Source organism: Cetorhinus maximus, chromosome 1 (genome assembly GCF_964194155.1).
Source record: "Cetorhinus maximus chromosome 1, sCetMax3.hap1.1, whole genome shotgun sequence".
In the NCBI taxonomy this organism is placed as follows: Eukaryota; Metazoa; Chordata; class Chondrichthyes; order Lamniformes; family Cetorhinidae; genus Cetorhinus; species Cetorhinus maximus.
In genome coordinates this window covers 232,073,723-232,100,512 of record NC_135879.1, presented here as the reverse complement: position 1 = coordinate 232,100,512, position 26,790 = coordinate 232,073,723, and the positions used below count along the sequence as shown (strand labels likewise).

General features: G+C 45.2%; 1 protein-coding gene across 2 annotated transcripts in view; it reads left to right on the top strand.

The window, feature by feature from the left end:
* Positions 1 to 11,919: 11,919 nt before the first annotated feature.
* Positions 11,920 to 26,790, top strand: part of LOC144687910 (histone-lysine N-methyltransferase Smyd1-like) — a 74,103-nt gene continuing 59,232 nt past the window's right edge. For both annotated transcript variants that reach the window (XM_078554503.1, XM_078554493.1), the window contains exon 1: positions 11,920 to 12,114. In XM_078554503.1, the coding sequence (XP_078410629.1) occupies positions 11,978 to 12,114 (137 nt within the window). In that variant the 5' untranslated portion in view covers positions 11,920 to 11,977. The remainder of the gene's footprint in view (positions 12,115 to 26,790) is intronic.

Here is a 26,790-nt window from a genome sequence, read left to right as displayed (position 1 = left end):
GCTGGGGAAGCTCTCTGTTAACTTGTGTGAGACTCTGGTGCATGGCAACAACTCCCCTTCCATCAACAATGGAGTGTCTCATCGTCCTAATGTGCACTGTGGCTGGACCCTACTTCCAGGAGTTAATGGTGCCAACAGAAGCACCTCTCGGGGCTGCTCAGATTAGCCTTCCTAATGTTGTTGGACTGGTAATCCAGAGACTCAGGGTAATGTCCGAATTCCAGCAGATGGTGAAACTTGAATTCAATAAAAAATCTGGAATTAAAAGCCTAATGATGACCAGGAAACCATTGTCGATTGTTGTAAAAACCTATCTGGTTCACGAATGTCCTTTAGGGAAGGAAATCTGCCGTCCTTACCCCTACATGTGGTTGACTCTTAACTGCCCCTCTGAAATGGCCTAGCAAGCCACTCAGTTTCTCAAGGGCAATTAGGGACGGGCAATAAATGCTGGCCTAGCCAGCGACACCCACATCCCATGAATGAATTTTTTAAAAAATTGGATAGCTCTTTGAAAGAGCCAGCACAGACATGATGGGCTAAATGGCCTCTTCCTGTGCTGTACAAGCCTCTGATTATAGGCAGGCCTGTGAAACAGGTGCCAGTACTGCCATGTATTGAGTAATCGCACTTCTGTTTCTGCTAAACTATTGTCACAGGTGCAATACCTGCAGATGTTGTTGTCCTAGAGTTGACTCAGGGTCACGTACAGAATGTTTTCCCATTAACTGCACCAACAAGAAAGTGCACAACTTTTCCACAACAACTGGAGCATGGATTTGGCAAATATCAGCTAAACTGGTGTTTGAAAGAGCAACTACAGTAGGCAATGGAGTGGACTACTTAAGTTATTAGCCCAATGTTCCTTTATCCTACTTCGCAGGGCTGAAATTTGCCAAATCATGTATTGGTGGTCACAGGCTTTATTGGCTGGGCTTTCCCCATTGTGGAAAGAGGAAATAGTGACATCTGGTCTCCACCCTCACAACTCTGCCCCAGGGCTTCTTCATAGTGATGTAACCAGGCCTGTAAGATGAGGCTCAGTGTACCGACATAAATTAGGCAAGAATGTACCATTCTGACCCTCACAAGCCTCTGCACCCATTGGGAACTCAAACGATCCCCATGATCGTTCTGGGAGGTGGCTCTACAGCAGGAGGATGCCCAGGCCTCACAAAAGAACCAGGTTGAGAAATTTGTCCGACTATTCCCCTCATTAGTGCAGCACATGCGCTTTTGGTATTTTCATTAGTGGAGAGGTCAAAAATTGGGGGTGGGGGGTTGTTATGAGGATGTGCTTTTTAAAGATACAATTGTAATATTTCTTTTCTGGCTGAAACATAAGAAACATAAGAAATAGGAACAGGAGTTGACCATTTGGCCCCTCGAGCCTGCCCCGCCATTCAATAAGATCATGGCTGATCTGCTTGTGTTTCGACTTCCACATTCTCATCGAACCCCGATAACCTTCGATTCCCTTGTCTAACAAGAATCTATCTACCTCTACCGTAAAAATATTCAGTGACCCCGCCTCCACCACCTTCTGAGGCAGAGAGTTCCAAAGTCGCACACCCCTCTGAGAGAAAAGATTTCTCCTCATCTCCATCCTGAAAGGGTGACCCCTAATTTTAAAACAGTGCCCCCCTAGTTCTGGACTCACCCACAAGAGGAAACATTTTTTCCACGTCTACCTTGTGAAGACCGTTCAGGATCTTATATACTCCAATCAAATCACTCCCCACTGTTCTAAACTCCAGTGGAAACAACTCCACTTTGTCCAAACTTTCCTCATAAGACAACCTGCTAATCACAGAATCACACAGTGCAGAAGAGGCCCTTTGGCCCATCGAGTCTGCACTGACACGTGAGAAACACCTGACCTACCTACCTAATCCCATTTACCAGCACGTGGCCATAACCCTTGAATGTTATGATGTGCCAAGTGCTCATCCAGGTACTTTTTAAAGGATGTGAGGCAACCCGCCTCCACCACCCTCCCAGGCAGCGCATTCCAGACCGTCATCGCCCTCTGGGTAAAAAGGTTTTTCCTCACATCGCCCCTAAACCTCCTGCCCCTCACCTTGAACTTATGCCCCCTCATGACTGACCCTTCAACTAAGGGGAACAGCTGCTCCCTATCCACCCTGTCCATGCCCCTCATAATCTTGTACACCTCGATCAGGTCGCCCCTCAGTCTTCTCTGCTCCAACGAAAACAACCCAAGTCTATCCAACATCTCTTCATAACTTAAATCTTTCATCCCAGGCAACATAGTGGTGAATCCCCTCTGCACCCCTTCCAGTGCAATCACATCCTTCCTATAATGTGGCGACCAGAACTGCACACAGTACTCCAGCTGTGGCCTCACCAATGTTGTATACAACTCCAACATGACCTCCCTACTTTTGTAATCTATGCCTCGATTGATAAAGGCAAGTGTCCCATATGACTTTTTCACCACCCCACTAACATGCCCCTCCTCCTTCAGAGATCTATGGACACACACGCCAAGGTCCCTTTGTTCCTCAGAACTTCCTAGTGTCTTGCCGTTCATTGAATACTTCCTTGTCAAATTACTCCTTCCAAAGTGTGTCACCTCACACTTCTCAGGGTTAAATTCCATCTGCCACTTGTCTGCCCATTTGACCATCTCGTCTATATCTTCCTGCAGCCCAAGACACTCAACCTCACTATTAACCACCACCCTCCCAGGTATCAATCTAGTAAATCATGTTGTGTGGCACTACCACTGTGCTAAATGGGATAGATTTTGAACAGATCTAGCAACTCAAGACTGGGCATCCATGATGCACTGCGGGACATCAGCAGCAGCAGAATTGTACTCAACCACAATCTGTAACCTGGTGGCCCTGCATATCCCCCACTCCACCATTACCATCAAGCCAGGGGATCAACCCTGGTTCAATGAAGAGTGCAGGAGGGCATGCCAGGAGCAGCACCAGGCATACCTAAAAATGAGGTGTCAACCTGATGAAGCTATAACACAGGACTACTTGCATGTCAAACAGCATAAGCAGCAAGTGATAGACAGAGCTAAGCAATTCCACAACTTAGCGGATCAGACCTAAGCCCAGCAGTCCTGCCACATACAGTTGTAAATGGTGGTAGACAATTAAATGACTCACTGGAGGAGGAGGCTCCACAAATATCCCCATCCTCAATGATGGAGGAGCCTAGCACATCAGCGCAAAAGATAAGGCTGAAACATTTGCTACAATCTTCAGCCAGAAATGCCGAGTGGGTGATTCATCTTGGCCTCCTCTGGAGGTCCCCAGCATCACAGATGCCATTTTCAGCCAATTTGATTCACTCCATGTGATATCAATAAATAGCTGAAGGCACTGGATACTGCAAAGGCTATGGCAATATTCCAGCAGTAGTACTGAAGACTTGTGCTCCAGAACTTGCCGTGCCCCTAGCCAAGCTGTTCCAGTACAGCTACAGCATTGGCATCTACCTGGCAATGTGGAAAATTGCCCAGGTATGACCTGTACACAAAAAATCAGGACAAGTCCATTCTGGCCAATTACTGCCCCATCAGTCTACTCTCCATTATCAGCAAAGTAATGGAAGGGGTCATCAACAGTGCTATCAAGCGGCACTTGCTTAGCAATAACCTGCTCACTGACGCCCAATTTGGGTTCCAACAGGGCCACTCAGCTCCTGGCCTCATTACAGCCTTGTTTAAAACATGGACAAAAGCGCTGCACTCCAGAAGTGAGGTAAGAGTGACTGCCCTTGACACCAAGGCAGCATTTGACAGAGTGTGGCATCAAGGAGCCCTAGCAAAACTGGAGTTAATGGGAATCAGGGGGAAAACTCTCCGCTGGTTGGAGTCGTACCTAGCACAAAGGAAGATGGTTGTGGTTTTTGGAGGTCAGTCATCTCAGCTCCAGGACATCACTGCAGGAGTTCCTCAGGGTAGTGTCCTTGGCCCAACCATCTTCAGCTGCTTCATCAATAACCATCCTTCCATTATAAAGTTAGAAGTGGGGATGTTCGCTGATGATTGCACAATTTGCAGCACCATTCGTGACTCCTCAGATACTGAAGCAGTCCATGTCCAAATGCAGCAAGACCTAGACAATATCCAGGCTTGGACTGACAAGTGGCAAGTAACATTCGCGCCACACAAGTGTCAGGCAATGACCATCTCCAACAAGAGAGAATCCAACCATCGCCCCTTGATGTTCAATGGCATTACCATCATGGAATCTTTCACGATCAACATCCTGGGGTTACCATTGACCAGAAACTGAACTGGATGAGCCATATCAATGCTCTGGCTACAGAAGCAGGTCAGAGGCAAGGGATCTTGCGACGAGTAACTCACTTCCTGACTCCCCAAAGCTTGTCCACCACCTACAAGGCACAAGTTAGGAGTGTGATGGAATAATCCCCACTTGCCTGGATGAGTGCAGCTCCCACAACACTCAAGAAGCTTGACACCATCCAGGACAAAGCAGCCCGCTTGATTGGTACCACATCCACAAACATTCACTCCCTCCACCACTGACGCACAATAGCAGCAATGTGTACCATCTACAAGATGCACTGCAGGAATTCACCAAGGCTCCTTCGACAGCACCTTCCAAACACACGACCACTACCATCTAGAAGGACAAGAGCAGCAGATAGATGTGAACACTACCACCTGGAAGTTCCCCTCCAAGTCACTCACCATCCTGACTTGGAAATATATTGCTGTTCCTTCACTGTCGCTGGGTCAAAATCCTGGAACTCCCTTCCTAACAGCACAGTGGGTATACCTACACCACATGGACTGCAGCGGTTCAAGATAGCAGCTCACCACCACCTTCTCAAGGGCAACTAGGGATGGGTAATAAATGCTGGCCCAGCCAGCAAAGCCCACATCCTGTGAATGAATAAAAAGAAACCTCCTCTGAGCTGCCTCCAATGCATTTACATCCTTCCTGAAATAAGAAAACCAAAACTGCACACAATATTTGAAATGTGGTCTCACCAGTGCCCTGTCTAACTGAAGCATACTTCCTTACTTTTATGTTCAATTCCTTTTGTAATAATGGATTTTAAAAAACTGGAACCCTCTATATACAATGGAAACTCCTCAGACTGCTATAATATAGTTTCACATTCCACGAAATGGGATGAAAAACATACACTCAGCCCCCAGGGGAGCATGAAAGACCCCATTCCCTGTTGGTTTCACACCATCCTGAGACTTCTCAAATGTTTCATCAGAATGCAAATAGTAAGTTGAAATAGTGGGTCTCCTGCAGTATTGAGAAAGCATATCTTCTCTAAATTCACAGAGGTCCTTGTTGTGATCAAATTTGGGGTGGGAGAATAGGGGCGTCATTCCACCCCTCCTTACATGGTCGTAAGAGGGCACATAGATTTAAAGTAATTGGTAGAAAGATGGTGGGGGTCTGGAACTCACTGCCTGAAAGAGTGTTAGAGGAAGAAACCCTCACTTTGGGGCATCCACAAATGTTGGCACCACTTGCCTGTTGAGTCTACGGTTTACCCTGTCCCACCACCACCCCCCTCCCAGGACACTCACAGAACCTCCAGCTGGCGAGAATCCAATAGCACCAGTTTCTAACAGCACCCTGGTGTCACTAGTGTGAGCACCAGGAAATCTCATAGCAGACCACATGGACCAGGAGGGGCAGTGGGCTCTCTGCATAGGGTCTCCCCCAACCCACATTTTATCCGCTTTCTATATGCAGTTCCAAGTTTTAATGGTCTTCTCGCTGCCTTATGCTTGTTCAGTTGCCTTTCCTGCACGACTCGGGGTTTGGTGAATTCCCCACTCACCATACCACCGCACGTCATCGATCCAATGAATGTGGCCCAGCCAGCGCAGACATCGTTAACTTGGGAATGAGTGTATGCTGATGGAATTAGCAGGCTACAGGCAGAATCTTGGCCATTAGTTGCCCAGATAAATTGAACTTCTAAAGAAACAATTCCTCTACATTACACAGGGACCACCCTTCCAAAGTACTTTATTGGCTCTAAAACTCTCTGTGATGTCCTGTGGCCGTGAAAAACATTACCCTGTAACCTCTGCAGTCCAGAATGTTTGGGGTCATGTCATTTCTGGATTTTGGAAGCTTCTAGATTGTAGAATGACTTTAGAATGCTTAACTACAAGTGTGTAAACCAGAAAATACCCTAGAAAGAAACAGTTACCTGAAACATGAAAGAGTGATCAAACCAGAAATAAAAATTGTTTTACTGATCCGAATACTGTATCATCCCATGTTTCTGCCCCGTTATTTATTGTACCAAAGTGATACTGTGAGTTTCCTGGGTCTGTTCAAAAGCTTTCCAGGCTACTGGGGTAGAATTTTCCCCACGTTGGGCGGGCCGGTTGGAAGCGGGCACGGGCGTGGGCGGGCGCTGAGCCAATCACCGCCCGCCATCAGCTCCATGCCACCATTTTACATGAGGGGGGCCAATTTATGCCCGCCCAGCGTGACACCCAGGGAGGGTCGGAGCCTGCGCTCTTGAGTGCATTCGCGCAAAAGGGCGCAGAAATCGCCCTGAGGCACGGAGCTGCCTCAGGGAGATTAAGTACGTGTTGAGAATTTTTAATAAAGAAAGATAAAAATTATTTACATATGTCCCCTCATGTGACAGTGTCACATGAGCTAGGACACATTTATGAATTGAGCAAAATTTATTAATTTATTTAATAAAACTCGCCCCGTGGATGAGGTTTCCTGAAAACCGCAAAGGCCACTTGGGCTCTTCACCTGCCTTCACCAACCTTAAGGTTTGGACGGGCAGCGTTGATAATTATTTTAATTGTTTTTTTAATGGCCTTAACAGGCCTTTGACAGGTCGGCGGGCGCGCAGCTACCTCCAGTGCGCGCCCATCGAACGAAGGATCTGAATGACGCGTGGTGACATCAGGGCGCACGCCTGACATCACCACACGTCATTTTACGCGTCGGCGTCCCGGGCCCGCCCCCTCATGCCAACGTGAAAATTCTGGCCCTGGTGTTTCCGAGCAATAGGTTTTCAGTCAGTGGAGGTTTCAGTGTATATATAAATGCCATTCTTTCTTTCTTTTGCTTTGTATGGGTCCCTTGTAGGTCTCCTGTTCCCACTGGTTCCACAAGGATACCTTGGGTCTTTCCTAACCAAAGCTTCCAACCTCTCCCCCAATAATCTCCCTGTCACCCTCTAAAAACCCTTGATTATTTTGAACACCTCTTATTAAGCTTCCCCTTTAACCTCTCTATACAAATGAGAGCAATCCATTTCTCTAATTTCAGCACATAAATATAATCCGTTCACCCCTGGTATCATTCTGGAAACCTCCTCCCACCCCCCACCACCGTCCACCCGAGGCCTGAGCAGGGTCACTTTTTGGACTTCCCCCCATCACTGAACTCCTGCTGTTGGGGGGGTGTTGGTTGAAGAACATGTCTGTTAAAGAAGTCTTTGTAGCCTTCTGTATGTTAACAGCAAGTCTTTACTAAATACTTGTAACTATATACAATGTTATAGTAAAGGGTACAGGTATGGAGCTAACTCCATCCTAGGTCTTATCACATTTCTAGTCAACAGCGCACTGACCCTAGATCTAGGTCATGTGCCTTCTTTCATCACAGTGTGGTTGGTACTGTACTCAGTCCCATATTAACCTTGTATGTACTGGACCCTTCTACTACACCTACCAACCTGAAAATTGAGGCTTGCTGGAAAACAGCCCTTAAATGGCCATTAATTAGCCATTTAAGGGCCTCAATTAGTGCAATGGTGAGCAGGCTGCCCTGGGCCTCACCCACCCCACTGTAAAATTGCACAGAGGTTGGGGAAGGCGGGATCCCGGTGTGACGGCTATCTGAGGAATTTTACGGGCTCCCTCATCGGCAAACTCACTTGCAGGGAACATAAAATTCTGCCCTATTTCTGACCTGTGGCCTAACTGCACATACATATCCCTTAATACCATGTTTAACAGATATCTATGAATCTTATATTTAACATTTGAACAATTAACCCAGCATCAAGTGCCATTTGAGGAGAGACCTCTAAACTTCTACTACACTTTCTGTGTAAAAGCGTTTTTGGATTTCACTCCTGGAAGGTCTGGCTTAAATTTTTAGATTCTGTCCCGTAGTCTTATACTCCCCAACCAGCAGAAATAATTTCTCCCTAGCTACCCTATCAGTCCTCTTAATAGCTTGAAAACTTCGATCAAATCATCCCTTTATCTTCTAAATTCTAGAGAATACAACGTTGGCTTGTGTAATGTCTCCTCATAATTTAGCCCCTTGATTCAGATATCATTCTGATAAGCCTACACTGCATTCTGTCCAAGGTCAATATATCCTTCTTATGGTCTGGGTGGCCAGAACTGCTCCCTTGTATTCTAATCCTCTTTTTAACAACTTTCTCAACTTGTCCTGCCACCTTCAAAGACATCTCTGTTTCTGCATCCACTTTAAAATGATATTGTTATGGACAGGGGAGAGAGGCAAACCTACCTATTTCATTGTCTCGCCGTCTGTCCGTAAACAGAGGTGTTTTTAATTTTTGAAATAGGCTGTGGCATGTTTCTCCAAACCCTCTGTGAGGTCAATCTTTTAAAGTGACTCACAGCAAAGGATTAAATCAGAAGTATAGTTTATTCACACATTCAAACCCGGGGATTGGTTGCAACTTCATAGACACACACAAGCACACAATAAGAAAATAGGAAGGAGGAGTTGTCACAGCTATAATTAACTTAAAAGAAAAAAAGCACCACAGATATGGATATCAGTCCATGTGATTGCCAGAGTCTAGAAAGTCAGAGTCCAATGAGGGTTCCTTCACAGGGGAGTTACAGTACAGCTGGGTTCAGCTAGCTGAAGCAGGGGTTGGAAAGTTTCTTTAAAGCTGATGGTGACACAACGAGATGAGGTTGGTAATAGAGACTTGGGGTGGAATTTAATGTGCCCACTGGTATTGGGCGTCATAGCAGGTGCGAGTAGACAACATGGTAGGAAGACCAAAAGCGACTTTGGTAAAACTTGTTTTCAATCATCTGCTCCGCCCATCAATGGCAGGCTGCATTTCCTGCCGTTGGATGTTGGGAACTTCATTTTCATACGTCTGCATATCATTATAAGCTCAGTTCGCCGGAATCATACCCCCATGCTGGATCATCCCACGCTGATATATTTCATAACTATACATAAGCGATGTGCACCTGGTGAGCTGCACTTGGCTTGGAGCTTCAAGGTTTGTTTGCCTACCTTGCTTCGGGCAGCACTCACAGTCATCAGCGCTAGGCTTCGCAGGCAGCACCACAGCACTTTTAGGGGGACTCACGGGTAGGGTAGGCTCTACCTACCAGACCAGCCTTAAGGCAGGGGTGGCTTTTCAATGGCTGCAGGGCTAGGGCTTGCTTAGGGAAGGAGGAGAAGTGGCCTCAGGTAAGGGAGGAGGCTGCAGGGCGAGGGCTGTACTGGGGAAGGGGGGTATCCCAGGGTGTGTGTGTGGGGGTTGGGGGAGGTGCACATGTTGACGTGTGCAAGTGACTTCAAGAGGGCAAGGGCTGAGGAGGCAGTCTCCAGAGGAGATGAGGTCAGATGGAGATGTGAGGGAGAATGGGTGGTGATGTCCCATGAGCTGGCAGTGAGTGAGGTGCCAGTGAATGAGTGATGGGCTTGTGAGTGTGTGAGTTTAGAGTGATGAGATGGTTGCCTTACCCTGGCAGCACAGGTCAGATCATTTATCCTCTTTCTGCACTGGATGGCCAACCTCTTCTGTGCAGCATTGGCACTGACCACCTCTGCCACCGCCTCCCAAGCTGGAGTAGTGAAATTTCTGGACCTCCTGCAGCCAGAGAGCTGGGTGGAGGACATCACAGTGGGCCTCCAGAAAGCATTCTGAACTTGGCTTTCAGGGCCATGTCTTCACTGGAGCAGAGCAGGCCTGGGCTTTTTTTTATTCACTCATGGGATGTGGGCACATCTGGCTAGGCCAGCATTTATTGCCCATCCCTAAGTTGTCCATTTAAGAGCCAACCATATTGCTGTGGGTCTGGGGTGGCGTGTAGGCCAGACTAGGTAAGGATGGCAGATTTCCTTCCCTAAAGGGCATTAGTGAGTTTTTACAGCAATCGGCAATGGTTTCATGGTTATCAGGAGACTTTTAATTCGAGATTTCTATTGAATTCAATTCATCATCTGCCGTGGTGGAATTCGAACCCAGGTCCCCAGAGTATTACCCTGGGCCTCCGGAATACCAGTCCAGTGAAAATACAACTGTGTCACAGCCTCCCCCAAGCATTGAGAACGGTATGGGTGGCTGCAGTTTAGATATGGCTTCCGGAGTGTGGAAACGTTAAAGTAATGGCATGGCGGGCAATTCAAAGGTCACCTGCCAGTGACATGGCGTCTTTCCTGTGGCTGCATAATTAATGAGGCGGAATTGGGATGCTACGGCGAAAAAAGCCGCCATTGCTGCCGGTGGTAAAATGTCCTTTTCCCGCCCACCACCGCACTTATTGCAAATCTGGGATGACTCCGCTCTTGGTCTCATCGGCAGGTGATGGCAGGCAGGAATCTTCCAGAGAAACATGCTTCGAGGAGACTTAGACTTGATGCAAGCTGTTGGTCAGCCTGGAGTCCTGCTTTTATGCTTGCAGGCTGGAGTTTGAACAGAAGACTGAGTTGCGAGTCTAGAAATATAATATTAAAACTTTCCAAAGACCGGAAGCTTAGGTCATATGATGTTGCCAATTAATAAGTCACTTGCAGGCTAACAAACAGTTTCTATGCCTCTGGTCAAAATCCATTGTTCATCTTAGGGGATAGATGGTGGCTTGCAATGCCTCTGCATGTATAATGAGTTTTGATGGCTCTCCCTTTGTTATAGGACCAGGCTGGGGAGACAGATCGTCTGCTGGTCCCTGGTTTTGCTGATTGTAACGTGTCCTCACAATGAGAGGTGTGAGATTCAACAAGGATGAGGGTTCAGCTTTTGTCCTGCAACTGCTTTTGGAAAATTCCAGGAACTGTAGTCAACTTGTGAATCATGTGATCTGTAGCATTTACCTTTTGGTTCAGCAAGGTCCACTTTTTCAGTAAGCAAAAAGGTAGGATTTAATTTAAACAGTTTATGATCTCTTTCATGTCCTGGGGACATGACAACAAAATTTAATTTACATTGCCCCTTCTCATTTTTCATTGCAAAACACATTTCTTAGATTTCACTGCATTAAATTGCAACTATCATGGGTCTGCCCATTTCATTCGTCTAAGTTCTCCAGAAGTCAAACAATAAAATAGTTTCCCATCTAACTTAACCTTCAGGTGAGCTCAGCTTAAACATTTTTGCATTGAATAACCAGCACAACTGTTCCAATATGCCCCATCCAATCATTTGACCTTTATCATCATCATTTTTTTTACAGGTTTCTGGAACTTTTTGCAAAGCTTTCTTTAGCCTTTGCATTCACTAAAGCTTCAGGCCAGTCTGCTGTTAAATGTGCAGTAACTCAAGAGACTGGTATCTCTCTGATATCTTTTCACAAGCTTCACGACAAATGGCTGCCTCTCTTCAGCTGCCACACTTTGATGGAACGAGGCATCTGTTTTCCAAAAATAAATCCTCTGGCTGCAGCCCCTTTCTGAAGGGGGGAAAGGGATAACACAGGATTAATAAAATACCTCAGGAAAATCTCTTCTGTCTTTGAAAAGACTTATTACCACGATTCTTTGTCAGAAGTTAAAGGGTAGTTTGTCTGAATTAATCTCGATCTCACATTTCTGCAGGAGGTGTTCCCCTAACTCTTTCCCACCACCACCAACCCCCCAACTCCCCACCATTTTTGAGTTGGTACAGGCTGGATGAGCCAGACCATTTATAGAGTTCGCTTTCGGCCATCTGAATGTGTCAAGATAGCTGAAGATTAGTGGCCAAGCTTAAAGCCCATTCTGCGGTTCTCTTGCTCGTTCCCTCAATGACGGTTGGCAATATGGAAAAAGTAGAAATCGTCAACACAGACAGCAAGGGCAGGGGCTTGAAGGTGAAGCAAGATCTTCTGAGTGGAGATGTGGTCTTCGCTGAGCCGGCATATGCTGCAGTTGTGTTTGACAAGTAAGTCGGAATGCCTAATTAATGCACACACAAACCATCTCATGTTGCTCCATTGTAGGTAACGGGATCAAGTTTGGGCCTTCTGTATGCGAATCTTTACTTAAATTTAAGTTTAATATAGGAGCACATCTGCAACGTTTCATTCATTATTGATTGCCTAATTGATTGACTTCCTTGCCTTCATTGTCCCAATTCTTAAAGGATTTTCCCCCATTCTCTTGAAACTGGGGTTCCGTAGGAACCTATTGTCCTCCGATCCACAAGTACCAGTCTTCATGCATGAGCTGGTGGGGGGAATTGCACGGGACTATTTTATGTTGCTGCGGGGAGCTACCTGGCTCAGTGATTGTTCTCAGTAATTTTCAAGGTGGAGATATTTCTTTATGGACTAAATTTCAGAGCTTTAGCAATTATTCCGTATGTTATTGGGATGCGTGCAACATTAACAAAGCCTCAGTATTTTTTATTGTCCATCCCTAATAGCCTGAGATGGTGGTGATGGAGTTTTTCTTTGAACTATTTAATCCTTGTGGTGATGAATCCCCCATCATGGTATTTGGTAGGGAATTTCAGGACTTTAGCTGAGCGATCACGAAGGAATGGTGATATATGTTCAAATCAGGATGGTCTTGACAACAAGGAGAAATTGGAGGCAATGATGCCCCTTCAATCCTGCTGCCCTTATCCTTCTTAGTGGTTGTAGAGGTTGCAGGGTGGGATGTTGAAATGAGGTTGGCAAGTGGCTGCAGTGAATCCTGTAGGTGATAGTTACTGCTATCATAGTTTGCTGGTAATGGATGGGCTGGATGCTGAGTCCAACGGCAGGACTCCCTGATGAAGTGGACCACTCTGTCCTGGACGTTTTTGAGCTTCAAACGTTCCTTCCACTGCACCAATCCATTCCTGACTTGAACCTTTGAATGGTTGGGCAGAGAGCCACTTGTCACAGGGTGAGGAACTTTCCTTTTGCTCTTGAAGCTGTCTCGTTTTTTTTGACTGGCCCAGTTCAGCCTCTGGTCAATGGATGTTAGAATCATAGAACGGTTACAGCACAGAAGGAGGCCATTCAGCGAGTCATGTCTGTGTTAGCTTTCTGCAAGACCAACTCACCTGGTCCCATTCCCCTGTCTGTTCCCTGATAGAATCAAAACTGTTTGATGGTGGGGGCTTCAGTGATAATAGTACCATTGAAGACGGGTGAATTGCTTCGACCGTCTCTTGTTTGAGATGATCATTACCTGTGTGGCGAGAATACCAGCTGCAACTTCTCAGCTCAGTATTATGCAAGGTCCTGATATAATTACAACATAAGAAGAACATAAGAAATAGGAACAGGAGTAGGCCATTCGGCCCCTCGAGCCTGCTCTGCCATTCAATAAGACCATGGCTGATGTGCTTGTGTTTCGAATTCCACATTCCCATCTAACCCCGATAACCTTTGATTCGCTTGCCTAACAAGAATCTATCTACCTCTGCCTTAAAAATATTCAATGACCCCGCCTCCACCACCTTCTGAGGCAGAGAATTCCAAAGTCACACAACCCTCTGAGAGAAAAAATTTCTCCTCATCCCTGGCCTGAAAGGGCGACACCTCATTTTAAAACAGTGCCCCCTAGTTCTGGACTCACCCACAAGAGGAAACATCCTCTCCACGTCCACCTTGTCAAAGCCATTCAGGATCTTATATACTTCAATCTGTCGCCCCTCACTCTTCTAAACTCCAGAGGAAACAAGCCCAGTCTCCAACCTTTCCTCATAAGACAACCCACTCATTCCAGGTATCAATCTAGTAAACCTCCTCTGAGCCACATCCAATGCATTTACATCCTTCCTTAAATAAGGAGGCCAAAACTGCACACAGTATTTGAAATGCAGCCTCACCAATGCCCTGTATAACTGAAGCATAACAATCTTTCTTTTATGTTCAATTCCTCTCGAGATAGAGGATAGCATTCAATTAGCCTTCTTGATTATTTGCTGTACCTGCATACTAACGTTTTGTGACTCGTTTACTAGACCACCTAGATCCCTCTGCACCTCGGAATTTTGCAGCAGGTCTCCATTTAAGTAATACTCTGCTTTTTTATTCTTCCTGCCAAAGTGAACAACTTCACATTGTCCTACATTAAACTCTATTTGCCAGATCTTTGCCCACTCACTTAACCTATCTACGTCCGTCTGCAATCTCCTCATGTCTTCTTCACAACATACTTTCCTACCTATCTTTGTGCCATCTGCAAATTGGCACCAGCTGCATCATTATCAGCAGAATTATGAATCGAGCTGAACACTATGCCCACTCCTGACTTTACGGAGGAAAGATCAGTGATGAAATGGCTGAAGGTGGTTGAGCTGCAAGCACCTCCTTGAGGAACTCCTGTAGCAACATCCTGGGAATGACATGATTGGCCTCTAGCTGTCGTAGGCCATCTTCATTTTTTGTCAGGCAGTTTTCCTGTTGGAGGGTTTTCCTCCTGTCTCCAATTGACTTTGGTTTTGTTAGTGTTTCTTTGTGAACAGCTCAGACAAATGCTATCTTGAGGGAAATTGGCATTGACTTCTTGCATCCATGACCTTCAGCAAGACTGTTACAAGGTCTGGAGCTGAGAGATTCCGACAGAAGTTGAACTGACGGTAAACAGCTCTTGGTCAACAGATAAAAGCAAAATTCTGTGGTTGCTGGAAATCTGAAGCAAAACAGAAAATGCTGGAAAAATCCAGCAGGTCCAGCAGCAACTGTGGAGAGAGAAACAGAGTTAACGTTTTGACTCTGTATGACCCTTCCTCAGAGCTCTGAAGAAGGGTCACACGGACTTGAAACGTTAACTCTGTTTCTCTCTCCACAGTTGTTGTTAGACCTGCTGAGCTTTTCCAGCATTTTCTGCTTTTGTTTTGGTCAACAGATATCATTCGCTGCCACTGTTGACGACAGGTCACCCTGCAGCCATATCTCCGTAATCCCGACTATATCATTCCTGTTTACATCTATTTGCGCAGTTAATTCATCCACTTTGTTGCGAGTGCTCCTCACATTAAGGCACAAAGCCTTAAGCTTTGTCTTTTTAACATTACTTGTCCCGTTCCCACTATTTTTCACTGAGGCCCTGTTTGATTCTTGCCCTTGATTTCTCCGCCTATCACTTTTCTTATCCCCCTTTCTGTCTTTTGTTCTTGTCCTTGATACTCCCAATTAATACTTTGCAGCTTTATGAATTGCCAGTGGTTTACCTGGAGAACCTGAAGAAACTAATAAAATAAAGTCAGATGGAACACAGGAATTCATGAATCAATTACATTAACAGGTGGGATTAAACAGGCAGGGAGCGACATTTAAAATCAGACATATGGTGAATGAGGCAAACACTGATAAATAAAGAGATATTGCAATGGACTGAGTAAAGTCTCATGTCAGCTGTAGCTCAGTTGGTCACACTTGTTCTACTAAGCCATAAGCCAGGATTTTTACCTTGTCGGGCATGTGTGGCAGGCGGGCTCAGGAGTGGTCGCGAAGCTGACCACTGCCCCCGATCGGGCCTCGACATTGATTTCATGCTGGCTGGCCAATTAACGACAAGCCAGCGAGAAACGCACACTGCAGCGCTCAGCGTTGCCCGGGTGGGGTTGGGAGGAGGGCGAGTGCTGAAGTCTGTGCAGGCGCGGGGGTGCGTGCAATAAAAGCCCCCTGAGGTACAGAGCTGCCTCAGGGAGCTGATGATTTATTACAATAAAAATAAAGAATTAAGAAATAAGGAAAACATGTTCCCTCATGTGGCTCTGAAATGAGTTTTAAAAGTTTTTATTTTTTTTTAAATCACTGGTTGAAATCACATCCTGCCCGTGGATGAGGTTTTGCCAAGAATGCAAAGGCCGCTTGGCCTATTTGCCCGCCCGCTAACTGAAAGAGTGGACGGGCAGCAAAAAATTTGAATTACTTTATTGATTAAGGGCCTTAATAGGCGGTTTAATTGTCGGCAGGTGCGCGTGTGCCCACTGAGCAAAATATCCTGAGAGTGCTCAATGAAGTCGGGCCCGACATCATCGTGCAATACTTTACTCCATTCTGATCGGGCACGCGCCTGCCCGATGAGAAAAAAATTCAGCCCATAAAGTTCTGGGTTCAATTAAAGTCCCACTCAGGCTTGAGCGCAAAATTCAAGGCCTACCGTGGTGTAGCGGTAATGTCACTGCGCTGCTAATTGAGAGCCCCAGGTTCATTTGATCAAAAACATATGTGATCCTGACAGGGTTAACGTTGAGAGGATGATCCCTCTTGTGGGAGAATCTAGTACTTGGGGTCACTGTTTTAAAAATAAGGGGTTATCCATTTTGGACAGAGATGAGGAGGATTTTTTTTCCCCTTAGAGGGCAGTGGGTCAAAAGGCAGTGGAAGCAGAGTCTTTGATTATTTTTAATGCAGAGCTAGATAGATTCTTGATGTTGATGAAAGGTTATTGGGGGTAGGCGGGAATGTGGAGTTGACAGTACAGTCAGATCATCCATGATCTCATTAGATGACAGAACAGGTTTGAAGGGCTAAGTGACCTACTCATGTGCCTAATTTGTATGTTTGTATATATGCTCATTTAGACGCCACTGTGCTGCGCTGTCAGATGCACCATCTTTTGGATAAGACATTAAATCAAAGTCCCATGTGTCTGCTCAGGTGGTTGTAAAAGATCCCATGGCACTATTCTGAAGAACAGCAGGGGAGGTCTCCCTGGTGTGCTGGTCAATATTTATCCCTCAGTCAAGATCACAAAAACAGATTATCTGGTCATGATCACATTGCTGTTTGTGTGAGCTTTCTATGTACAAAATGGCTGCTGCGTTTCCTATATTACATCTGTGACTAGGCTTCAATGGGTTTTCATTAGCTGTAAAGCACTTTGAGACACTTGATGGTTGTGAAAAGGGCTATATAAGTACAAGTCTTTCTTTTTTTAATCATAAAGAATCAGGATTGGGTTAATGAATTAAATAGTAAAATACGGTCTCTCACTTACCGAATGGAAGAACAACAGGCCTCATCTATATATATCTCTATATTATTTTCTAAAATCTTTTTAGGGATACATTTCCTCTCTAAAAACCATATTTCCTGCTGTAACTTGCTGAACAATATGTCAGGGTCAGAGGTGATTGGCATCCACTATATTTCTGCTCCTGCTCGCAGAGCTGGGTTAAGGAGTTTCAGGCCGATACTGTTCTCGTTAAATCTGGTATTTGAGGTAAACAATCTCAATCTAATTTAAAGTTTCCTGACAGGAAAACTCAATTCACAAAAAATGTTAGGTGGAATTGGAACTCAGAAACTCTTGCCATATTGCAGTTAATGGTCAAGAGCTTGCAACCACATTGTGTTTTCCAAAGGGGGAGATGTTGACATAACAATTTCTAGTGGTAACTTCTGGCACAGAGCTACAGTATAACTGAAACTTGTGATGGCAGAAAATAAGGTTTGTTAGAGCAAGTGTATGCCCAAGAAGTAAAAAAGTAGTAAAGACGTTTAGCCTTCCATGTGGTCAAGTGAGGCATCTGCAGGCTCCAATTTCCACATGAGATATATGGCCACCTAGAAAATTAGCAAAGGCTGTCTAACTGTTTCCAAAAGTAGCATAGCTGGAAAATGCAACTGGAAAAGCACATCTGGATATAAGCCTTGACTCAGGTGGTAGCACTCTCTTTCTAACTTGGAATGTTATAAGTTCAACCCCATCCGGAGACTTGAGCATGTCGTCTTCTTCAGATAGTATTCTTGATTATTCGGGTGTTGCCAAATGACAGCCAATGCCATAGTTTTGCTATGGGGCAGGGCAAAGAGGCAGGCTTAAAGCCTAGCTCTGCCGTAATGGGGATCAAACCCCACACAGTTGGTGTTATTCTGCACCACATGTTAGCTGTCAAGCCAGCAAGGTAACCACCCGCCATTAACCCCACTCCACCTTGAGTATATAAACTTGACAAATACTGCAGTGCACTACTGAGGAGAGCTGCACAGTTGAAGGTGCTGTCTTTTGGATAGGATATTAATCTGAAGCGAATATAAAAGATCCAATGGGAAGAGCATGAGAGTCCTCCTGGCATCTTGACCGACACTGGTCTCTCAAACAATATCACAAAGAACAAACTATCTGGTCATTTATCTCTATGCTGTGTGTTGGTCCTCCCTGAGCACAAATTGCCTTAAAAATACGACATTGGCTTTAGGCCACTTTGAGACATACCGAGGACTGGAAAAGCACTATATAAAATTAAGGGCTACCCTTCCTTATATATCAAGGCAACAGGGATTTAAGGAATAGGTTGAGATTACCAAGGATGAGGAGTACTCAGTGTTTAGGCTGATGAAAGAGAAGGGAGGAAGTTGTCATGGGGTTTTGGGAGAGTAAACAATGGGGGCTTTAAAAGGGATGTATGAGGACAGAAGAGAAGGGAGTGCTTCAAGGAGGCGAATGAGTAGGGGGAAGAAACCAGGGTTAGACTTGGTGATGGTGTGTTTGGAGTTGGAAAATGTACGGAAGTAATTAAGTCAGGAGGTGGGGGTGGGGGTTACAGGACCTGCGGAATCATTCTCGAGCCAGAGACAATGCATCAGGGGAAGGGTAGGAGGGGTGGATGGGGCAAATGAAGGGGGAGAAAAAATATTGTATCACTAAATGTGTTTAGCAGATGGCAAAATTGAAGACTAACATTGTACAAAAAAACATGAAGGATTCTTTGCTGAGAACTGATAGATGATATTTTGAAGGAAGGTTAAGATGAAATGTCAAATGAAGTTCATGGGGCTGCTGCCATCAGAGAATGCCATCATCTCATATAACTATTTATTGCTAATTGGCTACATCGCATTGAGACTATTAACTCCAATTATCACTATTCAAGAGTCGTGTTCATGCCCTTTAGTATATTGCATGGTTCATTTGGTAGAACTCTGGCCTCTGAGGCAGAAGGTAAAGCTTCAAGAGAAGAAGCTCCACTCCAGAGACTTCACTGCATAACCTTGGCTGACATGTCAGTGCTGATCTGAGGAGCACTGCACTGTCAGAGATGCGGTCTTTCAGGTTTGGAGAGGAACTTGCAGGTGGTAGTGTTCCCAAGCACCTGCTGCACTTGCTCTTTCTTGGTGGTAGAGGTCACATGTTTGGAAGGCGTTGTCAAAGGAGGCTTGGTGAGTTGCTGCAGTGCATCTTGTAGATGGCCAACCTGCTGCGTTGGTGGTGGAAGGAGTGCATGTTTAAGGTAGTGGGTGGGGTTCCAATGGACCAGGTTTCTTTGTCCTGGATGGTGTCAAGCTTCTTGGGTGTTGTTGGACCACACTCATCCAGGCAAGTGGAGGGTATTCCATCACACTCCTGATTTGTGCCTTGTGGACAAGCTTTGGGGAGTCAGGAAGTGAATTATTCAGAATTCCCAGCTTCTGACCTGCTCTTGTAGTCACAGTATTTATTTGGCTGGCAAATCTACGCAGCACACCCTCTAATTATAAGTATATCTTACATGCCAAGGGATCAGTGATAGAGAATAGGATTTCACATTGCTCACCACCTGCTGAGATACAAACAGTAGAGACGCAAAAACATTCCACTACTAGTTGCTAAGGGATTAAAAGAGGGAACGTTGATAAGGGAGAGATTACTGAAAACATTAATCCGGAACACTGCTCCAAGCTGCAGATATTACTGTTCAATTTTATTTTCTAAAATCTTGATTCGCACAATTTCTACCTAAAGGGGCTTGAAGGGTATGGGAACAAGCTGGATGAAGGTGATGAGGACAATGTGTTCGTATGGAGGGTAAATGCTGATGGACCAATAGCCTGTTGCAACCGTTATGCACATATATAGAAACAATAGCTTCCCCTTGTATACATTCCTTAACCTAGGAAAATGTCCAAGTTGCTTCACAGAAGAGCAATTAGACAAGAATTGAAACCAAGCTAAAAAAGGAGATAGTTGAAGGGATGGCTCAATGCACGATTAGAGAGATGAATTTTAAGGAAGGTACGAAGGGGGGAATGAAAAATGGTGGGGCAGAGAGGTTTACAAAGGGAATTCTAGAACTGAAGGCTTAAGCAGCTGAAAGCATGGTTGTTGAGGTAACAGGAGTGGGGATATACAAGACAGAGTTAAGGAATGTAGGGTAGTGTTGCAAGGCTGGAGAGGTTGCAGAGTTGGGAAAGGGCGAGGCCATGCAAAAGATTTGTACATAAAAATGAGCATTTTAAAATTGAGGCATTGGTGGACTAGAAAGCAATGAACAATGCTGCTGTATCTGCAATTCACCCAGGTCAACATAACTCTCCTGATGTCGAGTGTCCAAAACTCAACACAACTGTCCAGATGTGGGCCTGACCAAGTTACTCCTAATACCTACACAGCAACGCCAGCACAACCCACAACCTCCATTCAACAAAAATTTAATCCAATGTTTCCACTGTTGGGACAATGTAGAGAGGCTCTGCTGCCAGTGCCTCACTAGATGCTAGCACTGGTCATAGATGATGTTCCAACACTATAGCCCAAATGCTCAACATGCTCCCGATCAGGCAACACCTCATTTTTAAAATCCTCAGCCTTCTACGCTGAGACTACAGTGCCACACTGAGGAAAAGCCGTCTTTTGGATGAGACATAAAACCGACAGCCCCACCTGCCTTCTCAGGATTTAATGCGACTATTTAAAAGAGGACTTGGTCAACTTTACCTTTCAACCAACAGTTATCTTTTGATTATCCCTTAGACCATCAACACTTGTTATGAACCCGGAAGTATTGTGAACGGTGAGGGGCCTAGTATTAAACATTGAAAGGACATAGACAGGTTGGTGGAATGGGTAGACAAATGACAGGTGAAATTTAACGTAGAGAGGTGTGAAGTGATTGGTAGGACGAACATGGAGAGACAACATAAAATAAATAAAGGGCACAATTCTAAGGGGGTGCAGGAGCAGAGGGGCCTGGTGGTTTATGTAAATAAATCATTGAAGGTGGTCGAATGGGTTGAAAGGGTAGTTAATAGAGCATATGGAATGCTGGGCTTTATAAATAGGGGCATGGGGTACAAATTCAAGGAAACTACATTAAACCTAGGAGGTTGTGGTGTAGTGGTAATGTCACTGGCCTAGTAATTCAGAAGCCCAGGCATAATGCTATGAGGATAGGGGTTCAAATCCCTCCACAGCTGGCAGGATTTAAATTCTGTTAATACATCTGGAATGTAAAGCTAGTGTCAGTAATGGTGACCACTGAACTATCATCAATTGTCATAAAAACCCACCTGGTTCACTATTGTCCTTCAGGGAAGAAAACCTGCCATCCTTGCCTGGCTTGGTCTATATGTGACTCCAGATCCACAGCAATGTTGTTGATTCTTAGCTGCCCTCTGAAATGCCTAGTAAGCCATGCAGTTAGGGATAGGCAACAAATGCTGGCCTAACCCATGCCCATATCCCATGAAGGGATGAAAAGAAAAAAAGGCCAGCCTGCTGAAATTAAGTTCCCGCTCCATATTAAGTTCCCCGCCAGTGAGAAATTAGAGCGTTTGCTTTTACGACTGTATGTACGTGGCGAGTAGACTTCTTCCGTGATTAATAGCGAGTTGCTGCTGCATCGTCCTCTTTGGGGAGCATCTGTGAATGCCAGCGCACGCCTGAGACCGGGTGGTGGCAGTGCAGGTTGCGTGGAGGATGACCAAGGACATGAGGAAGGGTTAGCGGGGAAGAGCGGGGCACTGGCTGAGCAAAGGGCTAGCGCAGGCTGTCTGGGTGCCCTTTAAGTATGGCACCCGGACCTTCAACCCCATGAGGCAATGGTGGGGACAGTGGCCTCCAGCCTGCTCCACTGCGAGGTGAACAGCCCAAGATCAAACATGGTCAGCCATCCTGGACCACCCACCCCCGACCACACCTTGGAATGTTTTACTGTCAGATGTGTTATATAAATCCAAGTTGTTGTTTTTTTTGCCAGTAGGGCATTGCGGTGCCAGGGAAACATCATCAGATGTTCCCTTTTGAATAAAAAAAGACAATATTGAATGAATCTGTCTGCAAAATCTCCAGTTAGTGTCCTTCAGACACAACTGTACATTCCCTTTCTAAAAATGAACAACATCTACTTGTCTGCCAGTCTCTCTCCATATATAGGAACATGTCAGACTCCAGTCACTCAACAAGCACTGGTGCATGACTGGTGTGAAATTCTGCTTCTTGTGCAGTTGACACTGGCTGATGGGTAAAAGCTGGACACAGGCAGATAACAAAGGCTGTGTAGGAGATCATGTTGCTGCTTAAACAATCAGTGCTTGTAATACAGCCTGGGGCTAGGGTCGCTGGCAGAAGACTTGCAGCTCTGTGAGCCTCCGAACCTCAGTTCTTGGCCTACTCAGCGGTGAGATGTTTGGGTGACAGTTGGAGGCAGTGCTGAGTGCTTTTCTCCTTCTCCGGTTAAAGAGAAGACAAGGAGGCTGAAATCGAGACATTCTTGCAAATTCAAGGCTGAAAAAAAAAAGGAGTCAAGAGTGGTGGGATGAAAGCAGAAATTGTTAACGGCAACTTGCATTTATATAGCACCATGAACGTAGCTAAACTTCTCAACACACTTCACAGGAATGTTATCAGAAAAAAAGTTACCAAAATTTGACACCAAGCCACAGAAAGAAGTCATCATGACAGGTGATGAAAAGTTAAAAAGGGAGCTTGAAGGATTATCTTTATGGATTGGCAGACAAATAGACGTTGTTCATTTTTAGGAAGGGAATGTACAGTTGTGTCTGAAGGACACAAACTGAGGATTTTATGGACAGATTCATTCAATATTGTCTTTTTAATTCAAAAGAGGACATTTGATGAGGTTTCCCTGATGGAACAATGGCCTACTGGTAAAAAAACAATAACAACTTGGATTTATATAACACCTCTTACAGGAAGACATTCCAAGGTCGAGAGGCAGCAAGGATTAGGACTGAAATGACAGGCTTAAGGCCTAGACAGCTAAAGGCAAGAAGTCTGGAAATAATTAAACAGCATTTAAGTGTAGTGGAGAATCATAAGTTTGCATGTGGTACTAAAGTAGCTTTAGAAGGTCAATATTCAGCACCTCGGAGAACCATTTCCAGACAAGGAGATCCTTGAGTGTGACATTGCAGAAGGACATACGGAAGACCATTGCGTGCCATCGCTATGCACCTCACTCTCGCTTCGCCATGGTTTCATGGTTTTTCAAACACCTTCGTGGTTTGCAAATGGACCTAGCTCTCCAGCAGCCCCAGCAGGGAGGTGCAGCCAATTGAAGCCCCCACTGCCCTCTTAAGATGAATGGGAAAGATCCCGTGACATTATTTGTGAGGTGAGAATGGCTGCCCTTGACATCAAGGCAGCATTTGACAGAAGTGGGAACATGGAGCTCTAGCAAAACTGGAGTCAATGGGAATCAGGGGGAAAACACCCCATTGGTTGGAGTCATGCTTAGCACAAAAGTTGTGTTTGTTGGAAGTCAATCATCTCAGCTCCAGGGTATCACTGTAGGAGTTCCTCAGGGTCGTGTCCTAGGCCCAGTCATCTGCAACTGCGTCATCAATGACCTTCCCTCCATCATACAGTCAGAAGTGGAGATATTCGCTGATGATTGTAGGGTGTTCAGTGCCCGACTGATTCCTGGGATGGCAGGACTGACATATGAGGAGAGATTGAGTCGATTAGGATGATATTCGCTGGAGTTCAGAAGAATGAGGGGGGAATCTCATAGAAACCTATAAAATTCTAACAGGACTAGACAGGGTAGATGCAAGAAGGATGTTCCCGATGGTGGGGGAGTCCAGAACCAGGGGACACATTCTGAGGATACGGGGTAGACCATTTAGGACTGAGATGAGGAGAAATTTCTTCACCCAGAGAGTGGTGAGCCTGTGGAATTCACTACCACAGAAAATTGTTGAGACCAAAACATTGTATGTTTTCAAGAAGGAGTTAGATGTAGCTCTTGGGGTGAAAGGGATCAAAGGGTATGGGGAGAAAGCGGGAGCAGGCTATTGAGTTGGATGATCAGCCATGATCATAATGAATGGTGGAGCAGGCTCGAAGGGCCGAATGGCCTACTCCTGCTCCTAGTTTCTATGTTTCTATGTTTCTATTTGCAACTCCTCAGATATAGAATCCGTGCTTGCATACACCAAGGAGAAACATTCAGCCTTGGGCTGATAGATGGCAAGTAACATTCACGTCACACAAGTGCCAGGTAATGACCATCTCTAACAAAAAAGAATTTGGCCATCTACCCTTGATATTCAATAGTGTTATCATCACTGAATCCCCCACCATAAATGTCCTGGAGGTTACCATTGACCATTCCTTCACTATAGCTGGGTCAAATTCCTGGAACTCCCTTCCTAACAACACTATGGATATACCTACACCAGGTGGATTGCAGAGGTTCAAGAATGTAGCTCACCACCACCTTCTCAAGAGCAACTAGGGTTGGGCAACAAGCATTGTCCAGCGACACTCAGATCCCATGAATGGATATTAAAAAAAAGTTTCAAAACAGAGTAGGAGAATTCTCCAGTGTGACCAGGGAGCAATATGTATCCCTCAACCAACACCTAAAACAGATTATCTGGCCATTGTCCCATTGCTGTTGTGGGAGCTTGCTGTGCACAAATGTGGCTGCCACATTTCCTACATTGGAACTGTGATTACATTTCAGATGTACCTCAATGACTGTAAAGCACTTTGGGATGTCCTGAGGTCCTGAGAGATGCTATATAATTGCAAGCCTTTTCTTATACATTTATTTGACACCGTCACTCATTGGGGAGGTGGTAATGTGGATGAGTAATCCAGGGGCCCAGGCTAATGCTCTGGAAATATGGGTTCAAATCCCACCATGGCAGCTCGTGGAACTTAAATTCAATTAATAAATCTGGAATATATAGTGAGTCTCAGTAATGGTGACCGTGACAACTATCATGGATTGTTGTTAAAATCCTTCTCGTTCAGTCCTTTTGAGTAGAAAATCTGCCATCTTTACCTGGTCTGGCCTGTACATGTGACTCCAGGCCCACAGCAATGTGACAGTAATTGCCGTCTGAAATGACACAGCAATTCACACAATTCAAGGGTAATTAGGGATAGGCAACAAATGCTGGCCTTGCCAACAATGCCCACGTTCCATGACAGAATTAAGGAAGAAAAAGGACAATTTACATTTGCTAGTTTGTGATAGATAGATAGATTTACTAGTTTGTGACAGATAGACACATGGCAGCAGGATATCGTCACTATAATGGAAACCTGGCTTAAGGAGGGGCATGAATGTCAGCTCAACATCCCTCAATATAGAGTTTTCAGGCAGGGTAGGGAGAGGGATAAAAAATGGTGGCGGTGTAGCATCATTAGTTAAAGAATCAATTGCAGCTGTGAGGAGGGATGATATATTAAATGAAGCATCAAATGAGGCCACATGGATTAAGCTCAGAAATAAAAAAGGGGCAGCCACACTGCTAGGAGTGTACTATAAGCCCGCAAATAGTGGAAAGGAATTGGAAGACCAAATATGTAGACAGGTTTCTGAGTGCAGAAACAATAGGGCAGTAATCATTGGGGACATCAACTACCCTAATATCAACTGGGATACAAACAGTGGGAAGGGCACAGATGGCACAAGATTCTTGAACTGCATTCAAGAGAACTTTTTTAGCCTGCATGTAGCAAACCCAACGAGAGGGGGCGCAATTCTAGATTTACTCTTGAGCAATGAAGCTGGGCAAGTGGATGAAGTAGCAGTGGGGGACCATTTTTGAGATAGTGAGCATAATATAGTTAGATTTAGCATCATTATGGAAAAGGAGAAAGATATAACAGGAACAAAAGTTCTAAATTGGGGAAGACAAATTTTACAAAGCTGAGAGATGAGCTGGCAAGAGTGGACTAGATACATCTACTAGAAGAAAAAACGGTGTCAAATCAGTGGGAGGTATTCACAGAATCACAGAATCACAGAGTACAGAAGAGGCCCTTCGGAGGAATGTTTTCCTTTATTGGTCGAGATATTGAATACAAAAACAGGGATGTAATGCTGGAACAGTATAAAAGTCTGGATAGGCCACAGCTGGAACTTTGTGCACAGTTCTGGTCACCACATTACAGGAAGGGCATAATTGCTGTGGAGAGATTGCAGAGGAGATTTACAAGAATGTTACCAGGGCTTGAAAATTGCAGTTCTGAGTAGTGATTGGATAGGCTAGGGTTATTTTCCTTAGGCCAGAGGGGGTTAAGTGGTGACATAATTGAGGTGCATAAAATTATGAGCAGCCTAGATAGGGTGACAGGAAAGACTTATTTCCCCTAGCTGAGGGGTCTATTACCAGGGGGCATAGATTTAAGGTGATTGGTAGAAGGGTTAGAGGGGACATGAAGAAAAGCTTTTTCACCCAGAGGGTGGTGGGCGTCTGGGATTCACTGCCTGAGTTGGTGGTTGAAGCTGAAACACTCAACTCATTTAAAAGGCACCTGGATCTGCATCTGAAGCGCTGAAACCTGTTAGGCTATGGACCAGGTGCTGGAAAGCGGGATTAAAATGAGTGGCTAGTTTCTTTTTTCTCTTTTTGGTCAGCACAGACATGATGGGCTGAATAGCCTCTTTGTGCATCGTAACTTTTCTATGGTGATCATACCGACTGTATCA